The sequence below is a fragment of the Anoplopoma fimbria genome, chromosome 18 (assembly GCF_027596085.1).
Source record: "Anoplopoma fimbria isolate UVic2021 breed Golden Eagle Sablefish chromosome 18, Afim_UVic_2022, whole genome shotgun sequence".
In the NCBI taxonomy this organism is placed as follows: domain Eukaryota; kingdom Metazoa; phylum Chordata; class Actinopteri; order Perciformes; family Anoplopomatidae; genus Anoplopoma; species Anoplopoma fimbria.
This window is the reverse complement of record NC_072466.1, coordinates 11620554-11646108: the sequence shown is the minus strand read 5'-3', so window position 1 is coordinate 11646108 and position 25555 is coordinate 11620554. Positions and strand designations below refer to the sequence as shown.

At 42.2% G+C, this 25555-nt stretch overlaps 2 protein-coding genes across 2 annotated transcripts in view; one reads left to right on the top strand and one right to left on the bottom strand.

The window, feature by feature from the left end:
* The window catches only part of LOC129107302 (protein eva-1 homolog A), a 71436-nt gene extending 57429 nt beyond the window's left edge, over window positions 1–14007 (bottom strand). Inside the window, exon 1 of the mRNA XM_054618755.1 lies at window positions 13899–14007. Within this exon, the coding sequence (XP_054474730.1) occupies window positions 13899–14007 (109 nt within the window). The remainder of the gene's footprint in view (window positions 1–13898) is intronic.
* A 735-nt stretch (window positions 14008–14742) lies between these two features.
* mrpl19 (mitochondrial ribosomal protein L19) lies at window positions 14743–17014 on the top strand. Its single transcript, XM_054618886.1, has 6 exons — window positions 14743–14857; window positions 15044–15149; window positions 15245–15363; window positions 15734–15868; window positions 16108–16289; window positions 16531–17014. The coding sequence occupies exons 1-6, from the start codon at window positions 14779–14781 to the stop codon at window positions 16750–16752; spliced, it is 843 nt and encodes a 280-aa protein (XP_054474861.1). The 5' UTR covers window positions 14743–14778; the 3' UTR covers window positions 16753–17014.
* The last annotated feature ends 8541 nt before the right edge of the window (window positions 17015–25555 follow it).

Sequence of the window (25555 nt, the reverse complement as noted above, 5' to 3'; positions counted from 1 at the left end):
CAAGCTGTGGACATTCACAGTGGTTGAACTATGTGCATTAACATGGGCCATCCTGGTACATTCAACATTAAGGTTCTGCTTTCATTCTCACTTTTTCCATCCATCATCAGCAGGGACAGCCATGACAAACAAACTTAATTCACATGTTTAGACTTGGTTCACAAAAAAACTGCGGTGTGGAATCTAGAGGCAGAGGATAAGTGCATGCTAACATGTTTACCTATTTTTAAATCACCACATGAGCTTGCTGTATGGTGTGTATCAATACCCTCAGGCAACAGTCTCATTAATTCGAATGTCTGAGTTGCAAACATATCCCACTTCCTCTCCCAGCAGACAGGGACCGGAGCCCAAGCAGCTGAAGTCATTAAACCGGAGACACAAACACAAACACTGTGCTTGCCCAATGGCTTATCTTTATAACACCTACACACACAAACACACACACTCACATATGCATATACACATAAACCCACAGAGGCATGCAGAGGACAAAAAACTTCAGTCTGCTGGACATGATCAACAAACTTCCACATCCAGCCCAGCCCCCAGCTTTCACTGAACACCGCTTGTTTATTTGCTCACACTTTTTGACGTACGAGTCCAACAGTAGCAGACTCCCAGGCTTATAATGGGCTGTGTGTGTATTATGGCCTTAAAAGGATTAAACTAAAAATGTTTTCATGATACCAAAAGGAAAGAAAATTAAAGAAAATAAAGACCAGACAGACAAGGGAACAGGGGTTTCATCCTGGATAATTTACTGATGTATGAATATAACAAACAGATAATGGGTAAAAAATGAACATGAACATTAAGTGTTTTAGTAAGGTTTTGGGCCACCATGCACACCCAAACCAGACCAAACCATTTGTTATGTTGACGCCGGTGGTGGAGAGCGCTGCATGTCGGTCTAAAATCCATGTTCAACTGGTCATAGCGTATAATTCTCACCAAATCATTCAGTGATTCCTGATTCCCTATTCAGCTGTTTCTTTGACAGTAAGCAGTACCAGAAGGTTTACCACCTTTGAGACTGATGCAGTGACTGATGCAGTGATTTTCAATGCAACAATGTGCATTATCTAACAAATGTTTGCAGTATCTTCACATGGCAACAATGGCATGGTAATGATTTGGCAAATAATGTATGGCCAGGCATGATAGGATTAAGCAAATAAAACACTTTTTGAGGTAAGCAAAAAAATACATTTAGTATTGTTTAAGGCTCTACAGGACGCAAGCTTTGATCTCCTGTATGAAAGTTGGCAGTGCTACGAGCCCATATAACACCTAACTTAAACGCCCTTACTTTACTAAGTACTGAACATTTGCATTTGACTTAAATTGTGAGGTGCAAAAGTGTCCAATATGGACATAACTCCAAGGGATACTGGGCTGCACAAAACTGGTCTTGCTAAACTCTGAAATGAAAAAATTAACACATTTCAATAATAAATGCTAGATAACGATAACTGCAAGTCATGTGGAAATTATATTAGATGAAACAACATCTTGATGTTTGCTTTAGTTGTTTACTGCAACAAGGTGAAGCTTTATCTGCCAGAAAAGGCAAGACAAATAAAGAGAACTGGAGGGATATCACAAGCTAAGTCAAACATGAATCAGGCGGGATGAGGAATTTATGCTCTGGAGGAGAACATGAACACGACATGCTCTTCATGATTGTTCACAACCACACGCAGCAGAGAAACAGATCCACACAGAACGGTTTGGCTTAAATTAGGCTAATGACTCAGCCATGTTAGCAAAAAGGCAGCGGTTGATATTTCAGGATATCGGCGTCAGCTTACTTCTACAGACAATGGGAGGACCTCCACCTGTGGGTCTGTTGTCTAAGCTCCTCCTGAGGGGGTGACAGGGTGCTAAACATCTGCTGGAGCCTCACGGTTGGAAAGAGGCCACTAAGTCTACCCTAGGGAGTCCCCAAAAACCAAACACTGGTCCCACCCAAGCCCTCCCATGACCTCTGTTAGCACGTGCCTTTCCTTGTGACCCCTGGGGGTCAAAGGGCACTGGGCGAGAGGACGCTTTTACTCTTGAGTGTCTGAACATGTGTGTCTCTAATCATTGCTCAGATGGGGTGAGGGGGTGAGAGGTGAAAGAGTGATGGCCGTAGAGGTTTCGAGAACAGCCTCCCTGATGTTTGGTGGCATGTCCGGACGCCCACAGAAAGAAAGACACAAGGAGATGGAGAGAGAGAGAGAGAGAGAGCATGAGGAAGAGGAATCCGTCATTTTAATGGTCACTTTTACGGCCTGGGAGAGTTGGGTGGCATCTAGACGGCCTCATCACTGACCACAGTCTGGCAGACTCCAGACAGATGCATGAGTGTGTGAGCTTTATTGTCACAAAGTGAACGGCAGATGTATCTTTTCTTTAGTCGTCCTCACCGCAGCGGATTGGATTTAAGTGATTGTCTGGTGGGGCAGCGGCAGCCTAAGGCTTAGAGAAGACAGCTTGTGACAGGTCATAAAGGAATGATCTCCTTTCACTTGTTTTCTCTGCTGCCGTGCACTTCAGTCAGACACACGTTAATGAATTTGACCATTCATAGTAAATTATACATTTAGAGTCGGAGAAGGTTCTGCTCTTTCAGGGAGCTCTCCAAGAACTCGATTTCCTGGAGAACGAATCCCCTCTCAATATAAACAAATCTTTGATAAATAACCAAAAATAAAGCTACTTTGATACCCATGAGCGTCAGCTGTCATCGCTAAGGAGCAGAAGCCAGTGTGAGAAGAGCAAAATTGAAAACAGGAGCAAATTTGGAAAGCTTCATTGATGCAAATGGGAGCAAAATATTTCGCCAAAGTTTCAGAATTCATCCAAAATTTACCCAGAATCTGAAAGTGAATCCGTTTACACTGCAGAATTATCTTAAGTTTTCTATAATACGTACGTTTTGATTGTAAGCCTAACATTCTGTAAGCAATGTTTAATAGCTTTTTGTATTAAATTACATTTTTACCTTTGAGTGTTTGAGAATGACATCAGAAAGATGAAGAATGCTGAAATGTGTTAGTAATGATGATGATTAATCCTCTTTAACCTTATAATTCATAATGGAGTTATTTATTCAAGTAACATATTTCTTATATGAATAAATTATTAACTACTACTTGCTACTCGTTTGCCTTTTTCCTAGCTTTAGTGCTCCACCACTGCAGTTCACCTAACATTAATGAAGCAGAAAATGATTGAGACTTTTACCTCCACATTCCCACACTCTTGCACTTTGCAACTTCCTGTAGCCTCCCTCCTCCGTCACTAAGCGTAATGAGTTTTAATGCAATAACAGAAGGCAGCATACCTCTATCAAGGTTCGAGCATGGTGCTGTGAGAAAAGAGAGGTATTTCCTTTGAGGAAAAAAAAGGGACAAGTGGGTGGGCACTGGGAGGCTGAGCTTTTTGGGGTATTAACAAGCTTATCGGGGGCTGTTCTGTGAAAACAAGCAATAGAACAACTCCTAAGGAGCTGAGGGAGGGAAAAGCCGTCTGCAGCATGTCCAATGGGACTTAGCAGGGAGAGATCCCCTTCCATTTACAACAAACCCAGACATATCTGCAGGAATGACCAGACTGAATGTGAAAGCTTACCTCATTCATTCATTCAGAGTTTCACAGATAGTTTGTTTTTGGAGCTACCAAGTAACTGGGGTCTTCTTAGGTAAAACTCTTCTCACCTGTTGAATGTAAAGTCTAAATTTGTATCTGTAGCTACACATAAACCCTTTGCTGTTCTACTACCACACTATAATTATAGATTATTTTAATTTATCTCGACATCGTTTCTTTTCAAATTATACACTTATTGTCCTCACAGAGCCTGGTGTGTGACGTAATTACTTCTCTAGTCTGGCAACCAAAAAACCCAAACTATCCTATTCAAGTTTAAATTCAATGATATGGACTTTCTAGCCTTACAACTATTTCATGGATTGACATAAATCATGTTCCCCTAAGGATGAACTGTGATAACTTTGATGATCCTGACTTTTGAGACATCTTTTTAAACAACCAAGTACCTGAAAAACAAGGGCCATGAAATAGTAATATCGTATTTAAACAGGGCAGAGATATAAAATGTGAATTCCTTCTGTCATACATATTTTGAACTTCCAGTTTTCTTTTTTAGGATGACGTTTTTAGGATGACGTTTTTAGGATGACGTCATGCTGCAAATGGAACAAATGCGGTCTGCGTTTTTTGGGCTTAAACATGGAAAAAAACTAGAGAAAATATCTCTCTTCCGTTCTTTCCCCCCTTACCTGAGCTAGCCGGAGGGGCCAGTGAGCAACAGATTAGCAGTGCTTTGGGGAGCGGGCTGTTGTAGCGTGCTGTAATGCAGACTGTCAGTCCGACACAGTTGGGGGGCTACACAATGCCTCCTTGTTCAGACTGGCCCTTCTGTGCCCCACCTCTCTACCTCTCCATCTCTCTCTCTCTCTCTACCTCTCCATCTCTCCCTGCTGTCTCTCTCGCTCTCTCTCTTTGCCTCTAGGGGTTTAATCAAACCATAAAAACTAATGGAGTTCAAAATGTTCTTTTCCCTCTCCTAACAAAGCATGAGGTAGAGAGGATTGAGGGACGGAGGGACGGAGGTAAAAAGGATAAAAAGGAAGCCAGATCAAGGCGGACATGTTGACTCCTAAACCAAACATAAATCAGCTCCCAGGAAACAGAGAGAAACACAGAAAAAAAGGGAGACGGGGGGGAGGAGGGGCATCAAAGCATGGTTGACATTCTCTGAGATGCAGGAGCAGAAAAGGTGTGTGCGCTTGTTTTGAGTGTGTGTGTCATGGGGCTCACTTGAAAGCATAATTCAGCAGCCAGCACATAAGTGGGGAGGACATGTGCACACACCCACCGGTCTCTTTCTCAACACTTGTTTCTGTTTACAGCTCAGTTTCATCCTTTAAATGGTTGGTGCAACCCTTTGTGCTTGCAGCAGCAGGTATCACTGCTTATCTGATTCCCCCCTCGTAAAAACAAACTCACTCTCTGGAAAATACGGTCTGTGCTCAAAATATGACAAATGAGACTGCATTCTTAATTATCCGACACAATTGTTGCCTAAACAGAGATGTGAGGATGACTCGCTGAACTGCAGCTGCATGCAACAGCGCCGGGGTGTCACTCAAGAATCTCCCTCAAACGTTTCAGGGTGTTTTCTCTGGGGCTTCTTCCACCTCCCCCAAGCGAGAGAGAGGGCAAGTGCAAACACACACCTGCGATGCCTACATATACATCTTTGCAGTTAAACGCTTTAGGAATTATCTCCCCAATAACAGTTATTACTAGAAATTTGGGTGGTTTTAAGGATTGACTGAAATCTATGCTAAATAATGATTATCATATTATGGGCTGATTATAAGCGTTGATTACGACACACAGCTTTATTCAGCTGGTAGTTAGAACTCCTCCACAGCCTACGTAGGCCATTTTTGAGTTTATTTTGGGAGTTTCCACCCAAAAAAACAGGTTAGAGACAGACGCTGTTTGAAAAGGTGACACCTACTCCCACTCAGATTATAGTGATTTTTCACAGCCAATATAAGCCCTCAGTCAACACACTGATGACACCCCATTACAGTATGTGGTGAGACAGGAGGCTGCTTCACACATTTGGTTATTGGTTTATTTGATTTGAGAAGAAAGAAAAAGTTAAATTGTTGACTTTTTGTTGTTGAGCATTTGACTTTTTACAAATGAACCAAAAGCTGTGAAAAGAAAGTTATTTAGTTACTGACTGTCAGCCTGCTTCATCAGCACTAAATGTACACACATCGCAAAATCAAAGATATAACTGCCTACAAGCATATTTGGATTATTACACTACCACATGGACACGTTACGAATAATAACAAGAAGATACGTAGAAACTGAATAAAAAAGGAAAGTCTTGAATCATAAAATTTATGGTAAATGGACTTCATTTGTATGGCCCATTTCTTCTTTCTTCTTTCACTCAAAGCACTTTACAACACAAGCCAGCATTCACACGCTCTCTCCTGAGCCACAGTCAAGCACAGTGGATAGTTACAGTGTGGGCACTTAATATCATCATAGAGTAAGAGTAGGACACACAAGCACTCCAACTTTGTTTACGCGCTTGGAGCTGTAGCGTGAGCCTCCGCAGATGGTGCGCGAGCTCCGAGCATGAACAGAGGTGTTTATACTCACTGCATTATTCTCCTAAATGTCAGAGGGCGTACAAACAAATTGAACTGTGAGGAATCAAAAAGACAACAAGTGTTACACATAGATATGCCAATATACTGTAGGTTTAACTGGCAAAACGCCAATAACCGACCTCCACAATGCAGAGAAGGGATCGTAACTATCTGTAAACTCATATCTCATATTCAAAGACTACTGTATTAACTTTGTTCAAGCCCCGTTAAGAAAAAAGTTAAGTATTACATGCATTATGAAGAAACAAAGGTTGAATATCCTGTAAACAATTTGATTTGGCTGCAAAATATATACTCAAATTAAGATTTTTAACACCTCGTGTTTCTAAGCATCTTTGAACTGAATTGGTATTCTTTGTATAATACCTAGACATGTAAAAAGCTTATTTATCAGTGAAGTATTTGTTACAGTCAGGTGATTGCGTGCCATGCACCACTTACAAAAATACAGAGGTGCATGACCAAGTGCCGCAACCACTTGGGGGGCCAGATCACACCACCCACAGGCCGTGATTACATCATTTTCTCGCGCCAGCTTCACAGCAGCAAGTAAAAACTAAACTTACCACCTCTGTTTTCACTTCTTCTCATACCAATGTTTTCAGGCAGACATTGAGCAGTTGTTTGGTCCACAACACTTTTCACAACGGCCAAAACTAACCAAACTAACAGGGAGTTGAGACTTTTGACAATTTGTCCATACAAATAATTTTACACAGACAAAATCCATTTCTGCTATAAACTTTCTACCATCATATAAATGGGAAAAATATATTTAAAAGTAACACACAGTTTTAATCTCAGTGTGACAGCAACAGAATAACTTGTGATATATATATATATATATATTACATTGGAAATGCTCAAAGACAAGACTTGAAGACTCACTGACTGGAAACATTTTTCCTGTTGCTTTACATATCTGACATACCAGACCTTAATTTAGTGCAATATTACCTAAACAGCAGCCAAATCATTAATTGAGCATTACCTCAGCCAGGATGGGCTGTCTGCCCACACACACATCTTGGCAGTGAGACAAAACGTATTTTGATTGGTGCGCATAAATATGTGTCGGCTTATGTGCCGAGACTTGACTCAGTTGACACAAAGCTCCCTTTTAAGGCTACGTCCAAGTTTCAACACATTTTCACATTAATCTTGTCAACACTTTTGTATTCAAAGCTTTGTGCTGGATTCCCCTTTAGCCCATTGTTGTTGTAGTCAAAAAGAAAATTAATCCATTTGAGAAAAAAAGCTCGAGTTCAGCAACTCCCGTTTTAATCAGTGCTGTGTCTTTAACATATCCGTGTCTATTATGGTGTGAGGTGGGGTAAGGTAATTTCCTTACGCTGAAGGGGAGCAGAGGGGGAAGAGTTGTTTCCTGTTGTAAACATCCGTCTCTCATCACCAACACCACATTGTTGCTTGATGTGTGTGTTTGTTTATGTACTTATTGTATCCAGGGGGAGGAACTAACACAGTCTTTCATCGCCATCATGTTGTGCCAGACTGCTTTAAATTACACAAACGCACACACCCACTGTATGGCAACCAGTGTGCCATGGATCCATACAGGAGCACACACATCCAGAAGTGATCTACATCACATTCACTTAAAAGCTCTCATATTTCCCTGAACTTATGAGACTGTGGATGCAAGAGATGTCTGTTAGTACCAAACGGCTGGATATGATGTTTCAAATGTCAGCAATAAATTCTTAACACCTAGATTTAAACTTTTCCGTATCGTGAAAGTGGACAAACTTCTGTTTTAATTATGTCTCAGTTTAAATAACCTTCAGATGATTTGGTTCCTGACAGCTGGTTCTCTTTAAGATCCAGCTGTCAGTTGCTAAAAAAAATGGATCAATTCATCTCACACATTTCTTATTAAATCTTATAGTGTATGTCCTTTCGCTTTCTTTGTTAATAAAGAGCTGTTTTTATGTCAATATTTGAGTTGTTGGTCTTAACTGTTATTTATAACTTTTGTCACTTAAATTTGATAAAAGCAACACCATTATGGATTTCAGAAGGGATTTGAAAGGATTTAGATTTGATAAGCGGATTCAAATCTAGATTCCGATTTGATAAAACGTTTTGAAACCCCGACAAAATCCCTCTGCGACGCGTCTCCTGTCTATAAAAAAAATTGGTGGATTTAACAAATCAAAAGGTTTATAGTTCAAACTGTTCAAACCTCAAAAATGTCTGAAGCACCACCCAAGTGGTTTAAAAGATTCAGTGTGTATCAGAACAATACACGATAATAAAGAATTCCGTCCCTCGTCGACACCCAACAACTCTGTGTTGTGATTCCATCATGCAATGAATCAAAATATCTTGACACTTCTCTCCTTTGGGAGCTCGCTCACAGAGAGAACTCTTTGAATAGCAGTTCCTCTATTCATCCAGAGAGAGAAAAGCAGCCTTATGCCGGGGCCCTCGCTGTCCGCCTAGCCGCCTGCCTTCACCGCAGTAGACAAAACAAGTGGGAGGCAGGATTTGTTTAGACAGAGCTCACCTGGCGCACACAGACACAGAAACAGTGATCAGGCAAGCCCTAGGGAGGAGTAGTGGCAGCGAGGTGGAGGCGGCGGCGGTGGTGGTGGTGGAGGAGGGGGGAGAGGAGGCAAGGGAGCTGCTGAGTGCGTGAGTGTGGGGGAAGGGAAGGGGTTAGGAGAGGAGAGCATGGGGTTCAGTGTGCTACCCTTTATCCAAGGCCACTCAAAAATCAGAGCGGATTAAGATTTGAGGGGCCTCTAGTAGTGCTCAGGAATATGAACTAGGACATAGGGTAATGGCAGAGGTGGATTTGTGTGTCTATGTGTGTGTTGGCTGCATGTGTCAGGCGGTTGCCCGTAGTAAAGCAATCAGCTGATCCGTCTCCGATGAAGGGTCGAGCTCCCCAGTCTTTTTTACTGGAGTTCAATTGATTATCTGGGAAACTGAGCTCTGATAGTCAGCGCAGTGTATGGAGGCTCCATACACATAATGAGGGCCATTTTTGCTGAAAATATATCAGTACCCATGTGATTTATAAATTATAATTTAAATTGTTTGAGAAAGTAATCCTCCACTCTATGAAAAAACATTTAACGCATCATTCTGGGGATTTTGTTAGATTCTGGGCACAGATGATTTTAAAGCAAGCTGACATGGTATTCATGTCTGAACCGTCTTTAGTTTATTTCTCCACAAAAAAGTTAGCTCTCAAATATGTAACGCAACACTATCAGCTATTGATCGATATCGGCCGATTACTTGTCTATCAGTTATCTCTTGCTTTAAACTATTACTATATCAGCCTTTCAAAATCGACTATTGGTCGACCTCTGCTCTTTACATCACAAAATTTAGCAATCCGTCTTTAGGTCTGTAACAAATTTTTCATTGTTTGTTTCCAATGATTCATTTATCGCTTGATCTATAAAAACTCAAGAATTTGTTATAGAAATATCCATCACAATTTCCCAGAACCAAAAGTGACCCATTTCTATTTCTTGTTTTGTCAGACTGACAATCTAAAAATCAAAATTACTCAGTGTGATATCATTTTAGACTTTCAAGTAAATCCTCACATTGGAGAAGCCAAAGGGCTATCAAATGTTTGCCCCTACTCCTCGATAAATGACTTACAAGATAAATTAATTTTCTATGGAAGACCAATCGTTTAATTGACTTGCTTCGACTGTGTCCCATCAAGCTTTCTGCATGAAAATCCTGTAAGCTAAAGCATCAGAACACAGATATGGAGGGAGTGAATCTGACCAAAGACCAATTATATGTATAAAATTTTAAAACACTTGTAAAAACTTTTCTTAAGATCAGTTGATGCTGTTTCTTGATATCATAAGGCTTTCAGAACAAATTAGGTTTACTGCATTTAAATATTTTCTGTTTAACTGCTCTCTATGCAAAAAATAGATATTTTCATCAAAACAATTTCTGAAGAAAAAAATGGGAGATCTAAAAATCAAATTGATGCTAAAATACTTCACAGCCCTACTTTGAAGTTATCCAATCATCTGCCTCTTCTGAACTGAATTTAAATTCATGACCTTAAAAAAAAACGTCCCTCTTTCTATCTTTCCCGACGCTGGTCAACATGGGTGATGAGGTTCGACAGCGGGGAACAAAGAGCAAGATGGATGATAACTCCCCCTAACCACACACTCACAGTTACTATGGGTTGACCTCAGTTGACCCCTTGGCCCCTCAACAGCCTCGCATCCCATTGACAGGGGTTAAATAGGGTTTTTCGCCCTACAGGGTTTAATGACAGAGAAAGAGAAAAGAAAAGTTGCAGCACTGTAACTCTTTGGCAGCGTCATATATTTTGTCTGGTAACAAACAAGAGACATACAATACATCTTTGTTTTGCAAGTAACTCACAGTCGAAAGGCCCAGTTGTAGCAAATGCTAGATTCCGGTTATTGTTTGGCCATTTTTTTCAAACAGTCCAGCATTCATCGCTTCACAGCTATGTGGTGACAAAAATGATAATCTGTTTTTTGTCTATGTCAGCCAATACTGACAGCAAGTAGTAGACAGAAAAGCAGAAATAAAAGACCAGTACTACAGTACTCACTCAAATACCAGAAACTAAGAACAAGTTCCATCCACAGTAACAAATTGACTGGAGGGGCTGCAACTACCGATTATTTTCAATATCATTTTAATCATTAATGATCTTCTGATTTCAGTCAGTAAAATGTGAAAAAAAAATAGGGAATCACACCCGTCTTCAAATACATTTTACTGTCCAACAAACACAAATAAAAACATTCTATTAACTATCACTTAAGACAAAAAAAAAGCAAAAGATCCTCCCAATTGAGAAGTTGGCACTTTTACTCATAAAATAATGTTAACGAAATATGGATTATCAAAATAGTTGCAGTTTCTCTTACTGCCGATCCACCTCTAAACTAATCAACCATTCCTTTTAGCTCTATTTTAGTGTTAGAACATGTAGGACACCATCCAGTGTTTGTGGAGCAGAGGGGTCTGTATTTGACTTACATACAGTCTGTGGTATTTGCACAAAAAGGCAAAGAAGCGTGACGGTCATTTCTGGTGATGGATGGTTTGCTGCTCGCTGTCTGATAAAGAACAGTTACGTTACAAGCTTGTCACACGAGTAAACCGGAGATAATTGATATAATTGTAGGGGAGGAGACGATAACTCCGATTCTATATTTGGTTTAAAAAACAAAATTAACAAAAACATCAACAGCGAAGAATCGATGACTTGTTATACATTGAGCATAATTAGCTTGCTTGCTTATTTAGCCCCGGGGCTCTTAAGTGTTGCTCTGCTCACTCCACACCTCTAATTACCCATTCAGGCAGCTGTATAATAGAAAATGATAACAGGGGGGAGACACAGAATCAAAACACCCACCAACACACAGTGGTTTGCTTCCATGATGAAATGTGAAACTTCTGTTACTCCAGTTGTCAACAAAACGATGCAAACACAAGATACAGAGCGGCAGGAACTAAATATAGCATGTGATGAAATTGAATTTTTGGGGGAAATCAACAGTTGGCTCAGCTGGGTGACTTCACCTTAGGATCACCGATGTGACAAGATTCTCCACCATCACAGATCCGACAACATGATGAGCATAAAGAGGTCTGAGTGACAGATGTTAGATCTACCACTTCTGTCAGCCTGGCAGCACCTGTCAATCAAAGCTCCCCCCTCTCAGTCTCCAGGGAAACTCCAGCTGGTCAAGAATGCGAGGACTGAAGGATTTCTTTGTCCCCGAGGTATTCCTAGTCCTCTTTCTCATTTCATTCACTGGCCTTGCTCGGTCAGCATTTCTGTACAAGCATGTTGCACAGAGTTCCCGATGGAAAAACCAAATAACATCTGGGGATTTGACAGCGTCGTCCCTTCAAAAAACGATCTTAGGTCCACGTAAAGCAAAGAAAATCCCCAAATGACAGCAGCGGACCCTCCCCTTCTCTCTAGGGAGCAAAGTTATCAATAAGCCACTTCCAGAGCCAAAAAAATGTAACACCAAAGCTGAGATTTCAACGATTTAACTCCTGTTTACGACATAGCATTTTGCATAATCATAGTATTTTGCATAACGCTCTAACAGATTTCCCTTCTTGCTCAATTAACCACCATTTAATCTACTCAATCATAGTATTTATGACCTAACCAACAGCCACTTACAAATGCATGGCAATTACACAAACGTAACCTTGTTAACAGCCCCTCACTTCACCGTGATCTTTAGCAGCTCATTAGGCCTCAACATTGGACACATGCGCACACACACCATCTCACACACAGAGGGCATGTTACATATACATCTGCTCTTTAGCACCTTTTTCCCCACAGTGTTAAGTCTGCTCGTTCCCAACCATTAGACCCATTAGAGGCCAATTAACACCGACACAAAGCTGCCTTTCTGTTTTATGACACAGTAAACAAAAACCTGCAGGCTTTGCCTTTGGGCTCAGCAGAGCTCAATGGCCTGTAATGCAACGCAGAAAAAAAACTCATTAGTTTACTTATATGCTGCCTTTTTTTTCTTAGCGGACATAAAAGCCTGCAGATTCCGTCACACCGGATTGCACATAAACCTGAGGTAATTGGCAGGTCCAAGGCACTGATATGAACAGCATTAACGTTACCTTTCAAACTGATTGCAACATTTGCTTTCCTCTCTGAGCTGTAACTCTGCAGCAGTCGGTCTAGAGCAGTGGTTCTCAACCTTTTTTCAGTGATGTACCCCCTGTGAAATACTTTTTCAGCCAAGTACCCCCTAACCAGCGCAAAGCATTTCTGGCTGAAAAAAGATGTAATACTAAGCGCTCTGCCATCAGTGTCTGATTTATTAAACTGTCAACACTGACGATTGCATTGTTGCATTGAATTCAGTTTATGAACTTACACTTATATTTTATTGAATATTTATTAAATAACAATTTTTAAAGGATTTTTGAATGGATGCTAATTTTAAATATATTTTTACGTACCCCCTGGAGTGCCTTCACGTACCCCCATTTGAGAACCACTGGTCTAGACAATAGTTCCCATCTAGTAACACATTAACCCATTTATCTCCATTGCATCAATGGGAGATATGTGTTGCAGATATACGCTGTGCTGATAAAGCAAGCCTTCATCTCTACAGCCAGGTGGCTTAAGTAAAGGAGACCCTGTCGTTTGAAGTGCCTAATGTGGCTCAGAATTGGCCAAAAGATAAGCACAACATGGGCTTTTTATTTTTTTATTTTTTTTTTTTTAAAGTTGTGTCCTTCTCGGTTTGAAAAACAAACAATCGAGGGGGGGCATGCTGCAGCACGCCACGGGCACGGGTCGTCCCAGGAGGACAAGTGAGACACACAACACTGAAATCACTGCTCATGGTTGTTTTGAGTGTGGTGCTCGGCGGGTTAAAGCATGCGTAGTGACTTATCAGAGTTACATCTCATCTTCTAGGGTGCTGCTTGTATACTCCACCCGCGCGTACAACCAGATGATGCGTGAGTGCAGCAGACAACACACGCAGTCTGAAAGCACCGGCTCATCTGCACAAAACTGCTGTATCGTTGCTTTTTTTGAAAGAGCGCAAAATCAAGTTTTGGAACCACTTTTGTCTACAAAACAATAACAAAAACAAACAAAAAAAAGCATTCTTCCCCCCAAACCTGAGAAGTCTGAAGAGCCCTTGGTGAGATCGCTGAGGACGCTCAGGCACGTTATTCCCAACAGGAGCGCAGAACTGACGGCTGAGAGAGCTCCATCTGAGAAGAACATCCTTGAAGCCTCGAAGTGTGTAAGTTTCTCCGGAGCATCAGAAGGTCCAGTGGCCGCATTTGGGTTTCAGGTTCTGGGTTGCGTGCGGGAGATGTGCGGTCCCATGTCTCTAGTCCTCCTCTCCCTCATCCTCCCAGCGCACCGCGGTGAGACTGTGCGGGTCGAGCAGTGCTCCGCTCTCTGAGTGCCTTTCTAACTGCGTGTGTTGTGTTGTGGAGGCAGCCCACCTGGAGGACCGCCGCTCCCCTGCATGGTCCCAAAGACCCACAGTTCCCTACTAGACGCATGTCACTATCCAATAATATAACACTCTGAAAAGGGGCCATTTTGTCCCCCCCAAATGACTATCCTATTTTTAATTTAATGATGAATGTAGACTACGTTGTTGTGGATACAGGGCTTTCCCTTGTAATGGAGTGTATTTAAAGTGTCAGGATCTGAGAGGATCTCAATACTATTCAGTGGAATCAAGATAAATATACATTTTTTAAAGTTGGCTGGAATCATCCATAATGCCCTCTTTTAAATGCATCCATCTTTGTAATTTATTTTAATTTTTAAATAGTATTTAGGTGCTACTTCCTTTATTTTCTATGCATTTAAAACGTGACCGGGTCAGGTGATGTATAACCGATGAAACGGTTGCGCCATCTTGTGGACAATAGACTTTACTGCAGATTAGAAGAAGAAGAAAAAAAAATCGCGCGTTTCATTGACATTTCCCCTACACGGCTTCCGTACGAGTTCCCATGCGACAACAGAAGGTCAGACATGGCAGCCTGTGCGAAAGGGCTCGACAAGTTTATGTTTTCACTGAGGTTATTACGAAACCTGCGGCTCCAAAATGAACGTAAGCAAAGTGAAGGAGCTCTCTTTTCTCCGGTGGACTTCACGATCTCCTGTCAGGCTTTTAAGATGTGTTGTTCTTGTAATGCAACGTAGCTACATCGTTAGCTCATAGCTAACGTTTGACTTGTTAGCTAGCGATAGTACTGTCATAATCACGTTTTTTCTCGTATTTTCTTGTTATTTCCAGGCTCCATATCGACGTCACTGTGTCGTTTTGAGGGGCCACCAAAGTTCGCTCCTCCACCTAAACCTGTCATCATAGATAAAACACAGACTGTGGCATCTCTGCGAAAGTACGATGCTTCTTCATCCTCTCTCTGACGCTGCGTCCTGTGGAAAGCATGGTCATTAAAGTGATATTCTGCTTGTTGTTTTTCTCCCCTCTCAGGTTTCTGAGCCCAGAGTTCACCCCTCCCAGACAGAGGACAGATCCTTTTAAATTTACCATTGAGAGGAAGGATATGATTCGCAGGAGGAATGTCCTCAACATCCCAGAATTCTACGTAGGTAAGAAACCTCTTAAACTACTCAGCAGGCACAGGACACCTGTGAGGTGACAAGTGCAAGATTACCCAAACCTTTTGCTGCTTTGGCCCCTCAGTTGTGGGATTTCCTGTTTCAAGATCTAAGATGTGTCGTCTTTTAAGGGCCTCCTCAGATCCTATTTTTATTTCAAAGACATTTCCTAATAATCCTAAACTAATAACAAATGTGCATTGTTTTCAATAATGTTCTTGTTTCTCAAGTAGTTATTTTACTTCCATATCTTGTAAAGAACTATGCAAATATAAATTGTGTTTTTAATAATGCACAAAGTGTTCTGATTGCATAATTTTAAATGCTGTAAATTGTTATTATTATTATTTATTTTTTTAAGGGAGCATCCTGGCAGTGACCATGGCCGACCCTAATGCCAGCGGGAAAATTAATCGCTTTGTTGGCATCTGTATCCAAAGAGGTGGAAAGGGGCTGGGAGCCACAATGGTCCTGAGGAACATCATTGATAACCAAGGTGAGGTTTATGTATTTTCTGTGTAAGCGTTTCAGTAAATAAAGGTTTACTGAAATGTCACACAGGCTGTGGCATCACTGTATCATGACATGAAGGAATATCTCGCTTTGTTGAGGAGGACGACCGGCTTGCTTATACCCTTTCCCCATCCAGAGTTACTCAACATTTACAAGAAGTGAACCAGGTGTCCTTCAGCTGAAACACCTGTTTCTTCATGTGTATGTGTGTGTGTGTCTCAGGTGTGGAAATCTGCTACGAGTTGTACAGCCCCCGTATCCAGCAGATTGACGTGCTGAAGCTTGAGAAGAGGCTGGACGACAACCTCATGTATCTGAGAGACGCTTATTCCGACTACAGCACCGTGGACCCGGACATGAAGCCTGTGCCCTTCTCCCCCACTGGAGAGGTGCCTGTCAACAAGGTGAGGGAGCTTCAAGATGGATCCTAATTTATAACAAAGGTCCCGATTAAATGGGGCTTCTACAAAGTAATTCGTTGTACTTAATATTGTTAAAGATATTTTTTTTTTTTACAGCTGCATGCATCAATATTCTTACTAATGCAGGTGTTGTTTCTAGTCATTTTCATAAAAATGATCATTCGGTGGGTGGTTTGATCTAAAAGAACTGCAGAATATAAGCATTTCTGTCTTATTACACCAGATCAAGGTACGGATGCGCCCAAAGCCGTGGTCCAAACGCTGGGAACGACCCAAGTTCAACATCCAGGGCATTCGCTTCGACCTGGCCCTGACCCCAGAGAAGATGGAGCACGCCCAGAAGTGGGCTCAGCCCTGGTTGGAGTACGACATGCTGAAGGAGTACGACACGTCCCAACTGGAGGAGCAGATCCTCAGTGAGGTCCAGCGGGAGATGGGCAAGTGAGAAAGATGCTCCTCAAATGGATCGATGTAACATGAGCTTTGCATGGATGTGGAACACTCTGCTGGATTAAGTTGAACCAGATGGATTACTACAGAAACACCAGTGTGTATACAGAGGAGCCAATATGGAAACTGGTGTCTGAGGAGACATGCCTTCTTCTTTTTGTCTTGTCAGTCTGCTGTACAGTATATGCTTTTTCAATATCACTGTCCTGAGTTGTGACATCCATTAAGGGGTTTCTATAATAAAACCATTAAACCCTTCATGCTTTTGAATTACATTTTGTTCTCCTAAGAATCGTAGGAGATTGTGTTTCTGTTGATTATTCTAAGATTTGTGTTTGCTTTCCAATTGCTATGGATTATCGACACTAGGTGGTGCTGTTCCTCTTTAAATGTTGCATTCATCAGCCGTTGCATAACCGAGCCTTGTTGTGTCCTGCAGTGCTTTGAGGGAAACGCTGCCATGCTAAATAAACAGAACGTTTATTATTATTTCAGTTTAACAAATAATGAGCAGCCTGATCCTTAAAATAAGCTTTACTGAGTTATCTGTTTGAAACCATAGAAAAAAAAAAAAAAAAAGTATGTGTACATTTACATATTTCAGATTTGAGGAGCTTCTGGTTTTAAATTAGTAGCGATTTCCAGATGAATCCGTTAACCTGCTTCTTGGATCAGGCCTCAGAACCCTTCACTTTGGGAGAAAAAAAACAACAAAACCTGGTATTCAGGGACCATACACCAAGGACACCCGGTAGTGTTTTACTGTTGTGGATGGAAAATTGTGGTGTTGAGATGGTATGTTAGAGCGTCAGTTGGGTAGCATAAAAACACTTGGACTCCGTATGTTATGTCTGCTCCCTGTGAATGTGTGTGTGTGTGTATAAACACGCCGAATGAGTCCCTGCACTCTAATTTCTCCATATTACAGGATGAGAAGCAGAGAAAATGGTCTTTAATACAGGAGTAGCAGATGTTTACTGAGCTCATTATGGACCACACAGATTTCCTGTGTGGAGATACACAGGAATTATTCCTGCTTCATTTAAGGTAATGGAATGGAAAAAGGCAGTTTAGGGCTTTTAACGTCACTACACAGCAATTCACTTAGATAGAGTTAATGGTTCGCCCATTATTTTAGCTAAATTTGCCAAATCTTCTGCACCTGTTGAACAACTGGCCTCACTTCAGAGTGTTTTAGTCGCATTGTTGACTCTCCACCTAATTTACTCTCTGCCCAATCCGAGCTGACCTGCAGCAAAGAAAAACCAATTCCATCTGCCTGTGTGTACAGTAGATGGAGAACCCGTCCTGCACATTGTCATTACACTGTCCACTGAACCAACTGGCCCTTTCACCTTTTAATTTCTTTTTTTTTTTTTTTTTTTTACTCTCAGTAAATTTCTGTTTGGGACTGATTGATGTTCACATGTGGAGGCGGTAACAGTAATGTTTATCCTCCAGCACCGTGCCGACTCTTTAGGAGCATTCCACGGCGACACCACTGGACTGGTAAACCAGTTCAAACCACAACACAAGTTAGTCAGTCTGAGTTACTGCTTCAAGGAAGCTTCCTGCCTCAGTGAGTGTGTGTGTGTGTGCACGTGTTTGTGTGTGTAAGTACTTTAGGGTTGGGATCTCAACTGTATGTGCCTCCCATGCCCTCAGGTTGACTTCTCTGCACCTGGAGTGAAGTTAAAACCCCTTGGCTGAGAAAGGAGATCAAACACCAGCTCTCGAACACACACACACACACACACACACACACACACACACACACACACACACATACACACACACCACACACACAGAGAGCGACTTGCAGACAGGCTATCATATCAGCCTTCACAGACAGACACCTCAAACAATGCCAAGTGTAAATGTCTGGGACTGCCTGTCTGTCAATCCGTGTGCGGAACAAGATACGCTCCATTTGCAGTTGCCGTGGAATCGGGGTGGGGCATGCAGGTTGGAGGAGCCCATAATCCCACCCCTCAAACAAAACCCAACGGGTAAAGCATGGTGGGCCGATGATAGCTACAGTGCCACACTACTACGAAGGTCAGTGCAGGAATGCAGGGAGGGACACACTCCTCTAATCCGTCTTCCTCCCCTTCGCTGGTGCTCCCATGACCTTCATCTCATTCTCTCTTCTGAGGGAGGATAGCGCCGGCTTTGAAAAGGAGCCAGGTTGATGAATTGGAGAGGATGTGATGCAGGGTGTGCAGCACCTCCCACAGGTGGAGATCCTGGGGGTAATGTCTTCCACTGGGCCAATACACTCAATGCAGTTTCAGCCTCTCGACCTTTCAGCGTGTTGATCTCTTCACATCTCTGTCACCGTGTGATTTCTTACTCTCCCGTCTGAGGACCTGGGGAAATTAGTTTCACTCTCTCTGTCTCTGCCGGGGAGTGTGAACTGAGTTTGAGCTTGTCTGTGCAGTATGACAAGTGCAACGGGATACAGGGCCACCCATAGGCCCCAGGTAAATTACACCCTGTCACTGTGTATGTGTGTGTGTGTGTGTGTGTGTGTGTGTGTGTGTGTGTGTGTGTGTGTGTGTGTGTGTGTGTGTGTGCACGTGTGCATCTGTGTACGTGTTACTCGGGGCCACCCGTAGTCTTAGGTAAATTACACACTTGAGTTTCACCATATGTTTCCAGTGAAACGACACGACCGTCTGCTCCTCTCCCTGTCTGTCCCGTGGGCCCCGACGGGAGCTCCTGCTGCCATCACTCTCTCTTTGTTACGCACTCACACAGACAAGCCGACAGTGCGACAGCTGTTAGGAAACATTACATCGCAAGCAGCTGATGCCTGAAGTCGAACAGGCACATATCACAGTCATTTCTTTAATAACGGGAACCAGTGTGCGGGGCGTCTGGCAGCGCTGCAAGGGGTCATGGGATCATTTCCAGTTGGGGCCAAGCATCTGAGAAATGTACGGATAAAAGTGTCTATCAAAATAGGACACGGATGACTGTACGAGACAGGACAGGGGTCACTCAAAAGTACACTGCAGCAATTCAGTATTGTACTGTGACCACAGCTCAATAGCTTTTACATTACATCCTCCCGGCCTGGTAAATGGTTATCACCACCCCCACCTCGTACCGCAGGCTTCCGGGTGAAATTTGGTGGTCTTAATCATTAAGCAGAGAAACACAAATTATGTCACTTGAGTCATTTTCTCAAACTTGACAAAGCTCCTCCAAAACACGAAAGAAGACATTAAACAACAGTTTTTACCGGTTGTGTAGTACTCCCTGTGACTAGTTCATAGACTGTGATATAAGTTTTCCACTAATTCATTAAATGTTATTATGCAAGATATACTTTCTGTATTTGCTGCATGGGATTCTTTTAAACTAAGGGGAATGCTTTAGATTTTGAATTTGACTTCCTTATTTAAGGGGGAATAAGTTAGTTCCCCCCGACTTAACTATTGCACACTTTGTTGCCAAAGTGTGCAATAGTTAATCCCTCTGTGACATGGAGCTCCAGTGTGTGTCCAAAAACACATCAGTGATGGCTGACATCTTCCTTTATTACAAAGAACATGGAAACTTTAATTTTACAGTGAGTCAATCCCACATACATCATCCTACTAATGGAAATAATCTCCTTATTAGAGCACCAAATGTGTATTGATCTAAAATAGTCCCCAACAAAGGTCTAGCCCTGTTTGAGAAATGTTTATGAAGAGCTAAATCAGAGAGCATTGAGGTACGAATTAACAAATGGTTTGATTTGGTCTTTTTACAGGATTTGTTGACAATAAAAAAATATATATATCCATTATCTTTTGGTGGTGCTTTTGAAGGGGCAGCAGGATGATTGACAAGATGAAGGTATCACAATCAGTTTAAAGACACGATTATGGTCATTGCTGTGTATAACACGATACAGTAAAAACCTTCTTCAGTTAAGGAAATCTTTACACTTTAATGAACAGCAGGCCCTTTAGTCACATGATCCGGAGAACACTGTGACCATACCTGAGGTGAGTGTAATTCTTTTGTTTGAAGGTAATCCAGTCAGATGTCGGATAATCACAGAGGCTATTTAAATTGAATTCTTGCATCCACGTGTCCTCAACGGTAGTTCAAATATTAAAGAAGTATAATAAGACATCTATGTAAACTATATTGTCTAAAACAATGTACCTAATTGATTATATGCCCAAAGGCTGTAAGCATTAAGATGACGAGACGTTCACTCGCAAACATTATGTATTGACACGCTGCCACATAATATTTCTGCAGCATTCCTTCACATATTCAGGTCACAGCTGTCTGAATTTGTGTTTTATATTTACTTTTTCTCTTTAATCATATTCTGAGTATTTTCTTCTTTTAGGATGTCCCTGTCCACATGCGGTCCAAGATAAGAGCACCCAAGGCTGTTTGATGCATTCTTCACATTGCCCTGGTATCACAGCTTATTCCTGCCACAGCCAGTGTGTGTGTGTGTGTGTGTGTGTGTGTGTGTGTGTGTGTGTGTGTGTGTGTGTGTGTGTGTGTGTGTGTGTGTGTGTGTGTGTGTGTTCGGTTGTGTTTCAGCGCTCAGGAGCTAGTTCATAACACAGGACATTATTCGTTATGATGGGTTGTTATTCCTGTTTGGTCATGATGACCCTGCCTGGTACTTCAAAAAAAAATAAAAAAATCAGCCATGTGGTCTGAAAGAATGCTACGCTTTGATGTGAGGAAGAAACACAAGCAGTTTCATGTCCTTTCCTCTGAGGGGCGCCCTCATCTTTGTCTCCCTGCCACTGCTTGTACACGGCTCGCAATTTCCCCCTGCACAGCTGGTCTTCTTCTCTCCTGAGCTGTAATTGCAGTTCTGTCCTGGGAAGCAGAGGGAGGAAATCCCAGAGCTTTCGCCCCGCAACAATGACAATTAAAACGAGGTGAGGAAAAGAGGAAGAAAGCATTTCAGCTGAGATGAAAGAAGGAGGGAGGCTTAGGCAGGAGAAGGGAGGTGGAGGAGTGCTGGCTTTTCGGGAGTGCAAAACGCCGTGGAGGTAGAGAGGGAGAGATGAAGGAGAAAGCAGGGGGAGGAGGGGATGGTGTCGGTGATGGTAGTAAACGCTTGAGTTTATTAACCTCATTTAGTGGAGAGGCTGAGAGCGAGGGGAAGGGGAGGAGTGGTGTGTTCATACTGTGAACGCAGGGCTGGAGTTTACTAATGAGGGCTGCAAATGCACACACACACTGCTCTCTCCCTCACACACACTTTCCTTAGCTCATTCCCTCGCTCATACCAGGTTCACCTTGATCTGATGCCAAGTATGCAGGCAGAACACACATTCACAGGACCGGGTACTGCCAACTTCATCTTACTGCCTCCTCTCATTTTTTTTTTTTTTTTTTTCTCATATCAAACAGCAGCTGAGAGGCAATTCTGCCCAAATTGCTGTTGATATACATGGAGGGAGTTGATAGAGTGGAGTTTAGGCTCACAAACGTTTAGTTCCCAGCCAAACCACATCGCTTTAGATCGTCATGTGTTGCGGACATGGATTTTAAAGATATTCACATTTATGGGGAATTTAGAGTTGTATATGACTGTCGGAGAGAACCAGAGCAGTTAGAGAGACGTTAAGCAAACTCAACACTGCAAGGCCTGGGGTCAAAAGGGTCAACAAACAAATCATATAAGATCTTGTGAGGTAACATAGCCTCTGTTTACTAAGGTTAAGGTCAACTTAAACATCCCCTCCTGAAGTGTTTGAAAATATATAAAAAATACTCTATCTTGTATACTAATTGAGTGAAAAATGTCAATAAACTAGTTGGATATTTGACCAATGTTGGCACAAAACTAGCTCTGATGTCATAAATCATGTTTGTCTGTAAACACATGTTCCACTTAAGATTTAAGGGGAGCACAGAGACACCTTCCACCTTCAGCAGATGAATTTGAAAACATCCTTTTGGTGTCAAAGTCTGCACACTTGAGTCTGCACAGCAAAGGTCAAACATCCATATGATTTTAAAAAATATGAAAAAGAGAGAACGGAAACTACAAATATTTTTCAGATTTTGCAGATACCAAATTGTAAAATACTTATCCAAGGATAATCTATATCTAAAGGTGAGAACTGGATTTTAATGACAGTGTCACATGTCTCAGAGTCATTCCTATGCATTTAGAGTGTAGTACATTTGAACACAATTAATGTTTTCCTCATGTTTTCCTCTCTTTCTGTTTTGTTTCTTGAAAGAATTACCAGATAAGAAAACACAATCAAACGTGTTAATTTGTCCAATCAGTTTCGGATCAAGAAGAGAGAAACCCTTCACATTATCCTGATAGTCACCCTCCCCATTCATCCATTATACACACTGACCACTAATGACCTGAGATGGACACAAAGAATGCACACTTAAAGACGCTTGCTGAAGACGAATGAGTGGAGATGCACTCTGAACTATTGACAAATGGCGTGAAACACACACACACACACACAGCGGACACACACTTAGAATGCAAAGTGAAGATGGATGACGCAGTGAAGACGCTCCCTGAGCTGAACTGTAGGTGACAAATGATCAGCCACCTCAGTGGGTGCACCGACCCCCTGCTATGGCTGACCGAGGGGGGGGTTATTTCGTGTTTTGACAAAGGTTAAGTGACCATTTCTTCACCTTCTTTCTCCTACTGATTGGTGGACCAATAGATAATCTCTGCACTCCGTCTTCTAATGCTTTTCTTTGGGAGAAAATAATTGAAAGTCATGTCAGGTTGATGTTAGTTATATAGCCCAAATCACAAATTTGCTTCAAGAGCTTTACAGTCTCTTCGACATAACTCACAACTATCGTTAGACCTTCAATTTCGGAAGGAAAAGTTGCTGAAATTGTCAAGAAAAGTTGCTGAAGAGCCGTCACAACTATACCCACAAGTGATGTTAAGGTAAATAAAAAGATTGACTCAACTTTAATGAATATAATAAGACAAATTACGACCATTTGGAACTGCATTTTCCAAAAAAACCCTAGTTGAGGATGCCTTTTGTTAACAAGAATTTGATACACTTCTTTTATTATTAATATATATCACTAAGAGTTATGTCACAATTAAAAAGTGGAGTGAAATTAAACATATGGGCTTCCTTAACACCCCTGCTCATACCAAAACATAGAGGTGTTTTATAGTTATTTTCTAATTAAACTATCTGAGAAACCAGATGAGTGGGGTTTTCTTTGTGAGGCAACACAATGAATACAGAAAAAATAATAATGTCAACTCATGACTCAGTGACTGACAGCTAACCAAACACTCTTTGAACCATTCTGATACAGCAGAAGATTTTTCCATCTGGAACTTCAAGCAAAAAAAGTCAAACTAATTGACCTGAGCCTGAAATAAAAACATACCCTCTAGCAGCCAGCAGACTCTACGTGGGCCTGCTTGGCACTCTTTGAATCCGATGGATGATTCAGAACTTAATCTGGTTCATCAGTCCAGCACTCAAGACCTGTGACCGGCTATTCATGGCAGCTCTGAACCGTTTGTCTACATGCCAATACGCTGCACAATCACCGGGCTTCATACACACACTATCATTAAACTTTTGACCCCGCTGGGTCTGTCACTCTTTGACAAAACGCTGCCCTTTGAGATCTGTGACTACTGTCGATGTAGTGGTCAGCCCTGTCACACTAAGTTTACATGTCTTGTCTTCGTTGTTTGGTTGCCATGATAAATCTCTGGTCCGCACACCTCATGAAGTCAGTCAGCTGTTGTACATTGTGAGTGTACTGTAAAGCCTCACATGCCCTCTGACTGCTCTATCTGAACTGCCATCACCAAATTACACCCATTACCCGGCAATAGCCCTCACTACCAAATTACTAAGATCTGTTTCACAGCTCATTAAAGACCAATACTATAAGAGAGTTTAATTATTTTATTGCCGACGTTGCTTGACAGTTAATGAAACCAACCAGATGTTGGGGAATGAAATATCATACGTCCTGAAATAATCTCAGTTAGGCTGGTCGATATCATATGTTTTCAAAGCATGTGGGTGTGGAGTAGCTGGTTTACAACAGCTTAGCCAGCTGATAGCCCTGATAACAACGCAGTATCAGTTCCTCGATGCTCCATCCAGCCACCATTACGAATTACCTGGAGGTCACGACCTCGGAGCCACTCAGCTTCCTTGCACACACTCCCCAGCCAACCGCTGGCCAGTACCACTCAATACCCCAGGTCCTGTTTCCCCGTCGGTATCAACCCCCACCCTCCTGTTCCCCACCACAGTCCCCCTAGTAGTGTCTGGATGGGGGGGTGTTGGCGCCTAAGCAGCAGCAGATGTGGCTCCGCAGAGAACACCGGCCCTAATTAACTTCAATGGATTTCCTAATGCGACAGCTACCATATTTCATTTGCCAGCGCACCCGGACCCCAGTGGACCCGACGGGGGCCAACTGATACTTCCACTCTCTTTGCGTTGCGGAGAGTGGCGGTGGACGGATTTGCGTGAGGGGTAGCGCTGAGAATGAGGGGTGAGGAGATGGGGGAGCGTGAGGCGAGGGAAGAGGTGGGGAGTAAGGGATGGGGGAAACCGGAGCAGAAGACATGACCCCTCTTACTGAGAGGAAATCAATTAATTCAAGCTCTTTCTTCTATTTCTTTTTTTTCTTTTTTTTACGATGTAGTGTGTCTGCGATGAGGGGTTGCAGCCAAGTCAGCAATCCGAGGCCAATGTCAGAGCTAATAGCAAAGGCTAGTATCATAACATTACATCAAAAAGGGAGAAGGTGGGGTGAAAGGAGGAGGGGGGAGG

Bases quoted from the DNA above. Each gene is read 5' to 3' on its own strand.
- mrpl19 (XM_054618886.1), top strand. From the start codon at position 14,779: ATGGCAGCCTGTGCGAAAGGGCTCGACAAGTTTATGTTTTCACTGAGG. The intron at 14,858-15,043 runs GTAAGCAAAGTG...TGTTATTTCCAG, and splicing joins CCTGCGGCTCCAAAATGAAC to GCTCCATATCGACGTCACTG. The intron at 15,869-16,107 runs GTGAGGTTTATG...TGTGTGTCTCAG, and splicing joins GAACATCATTGATAACCAAG to GTGTGGAAATCTGCTACGAG.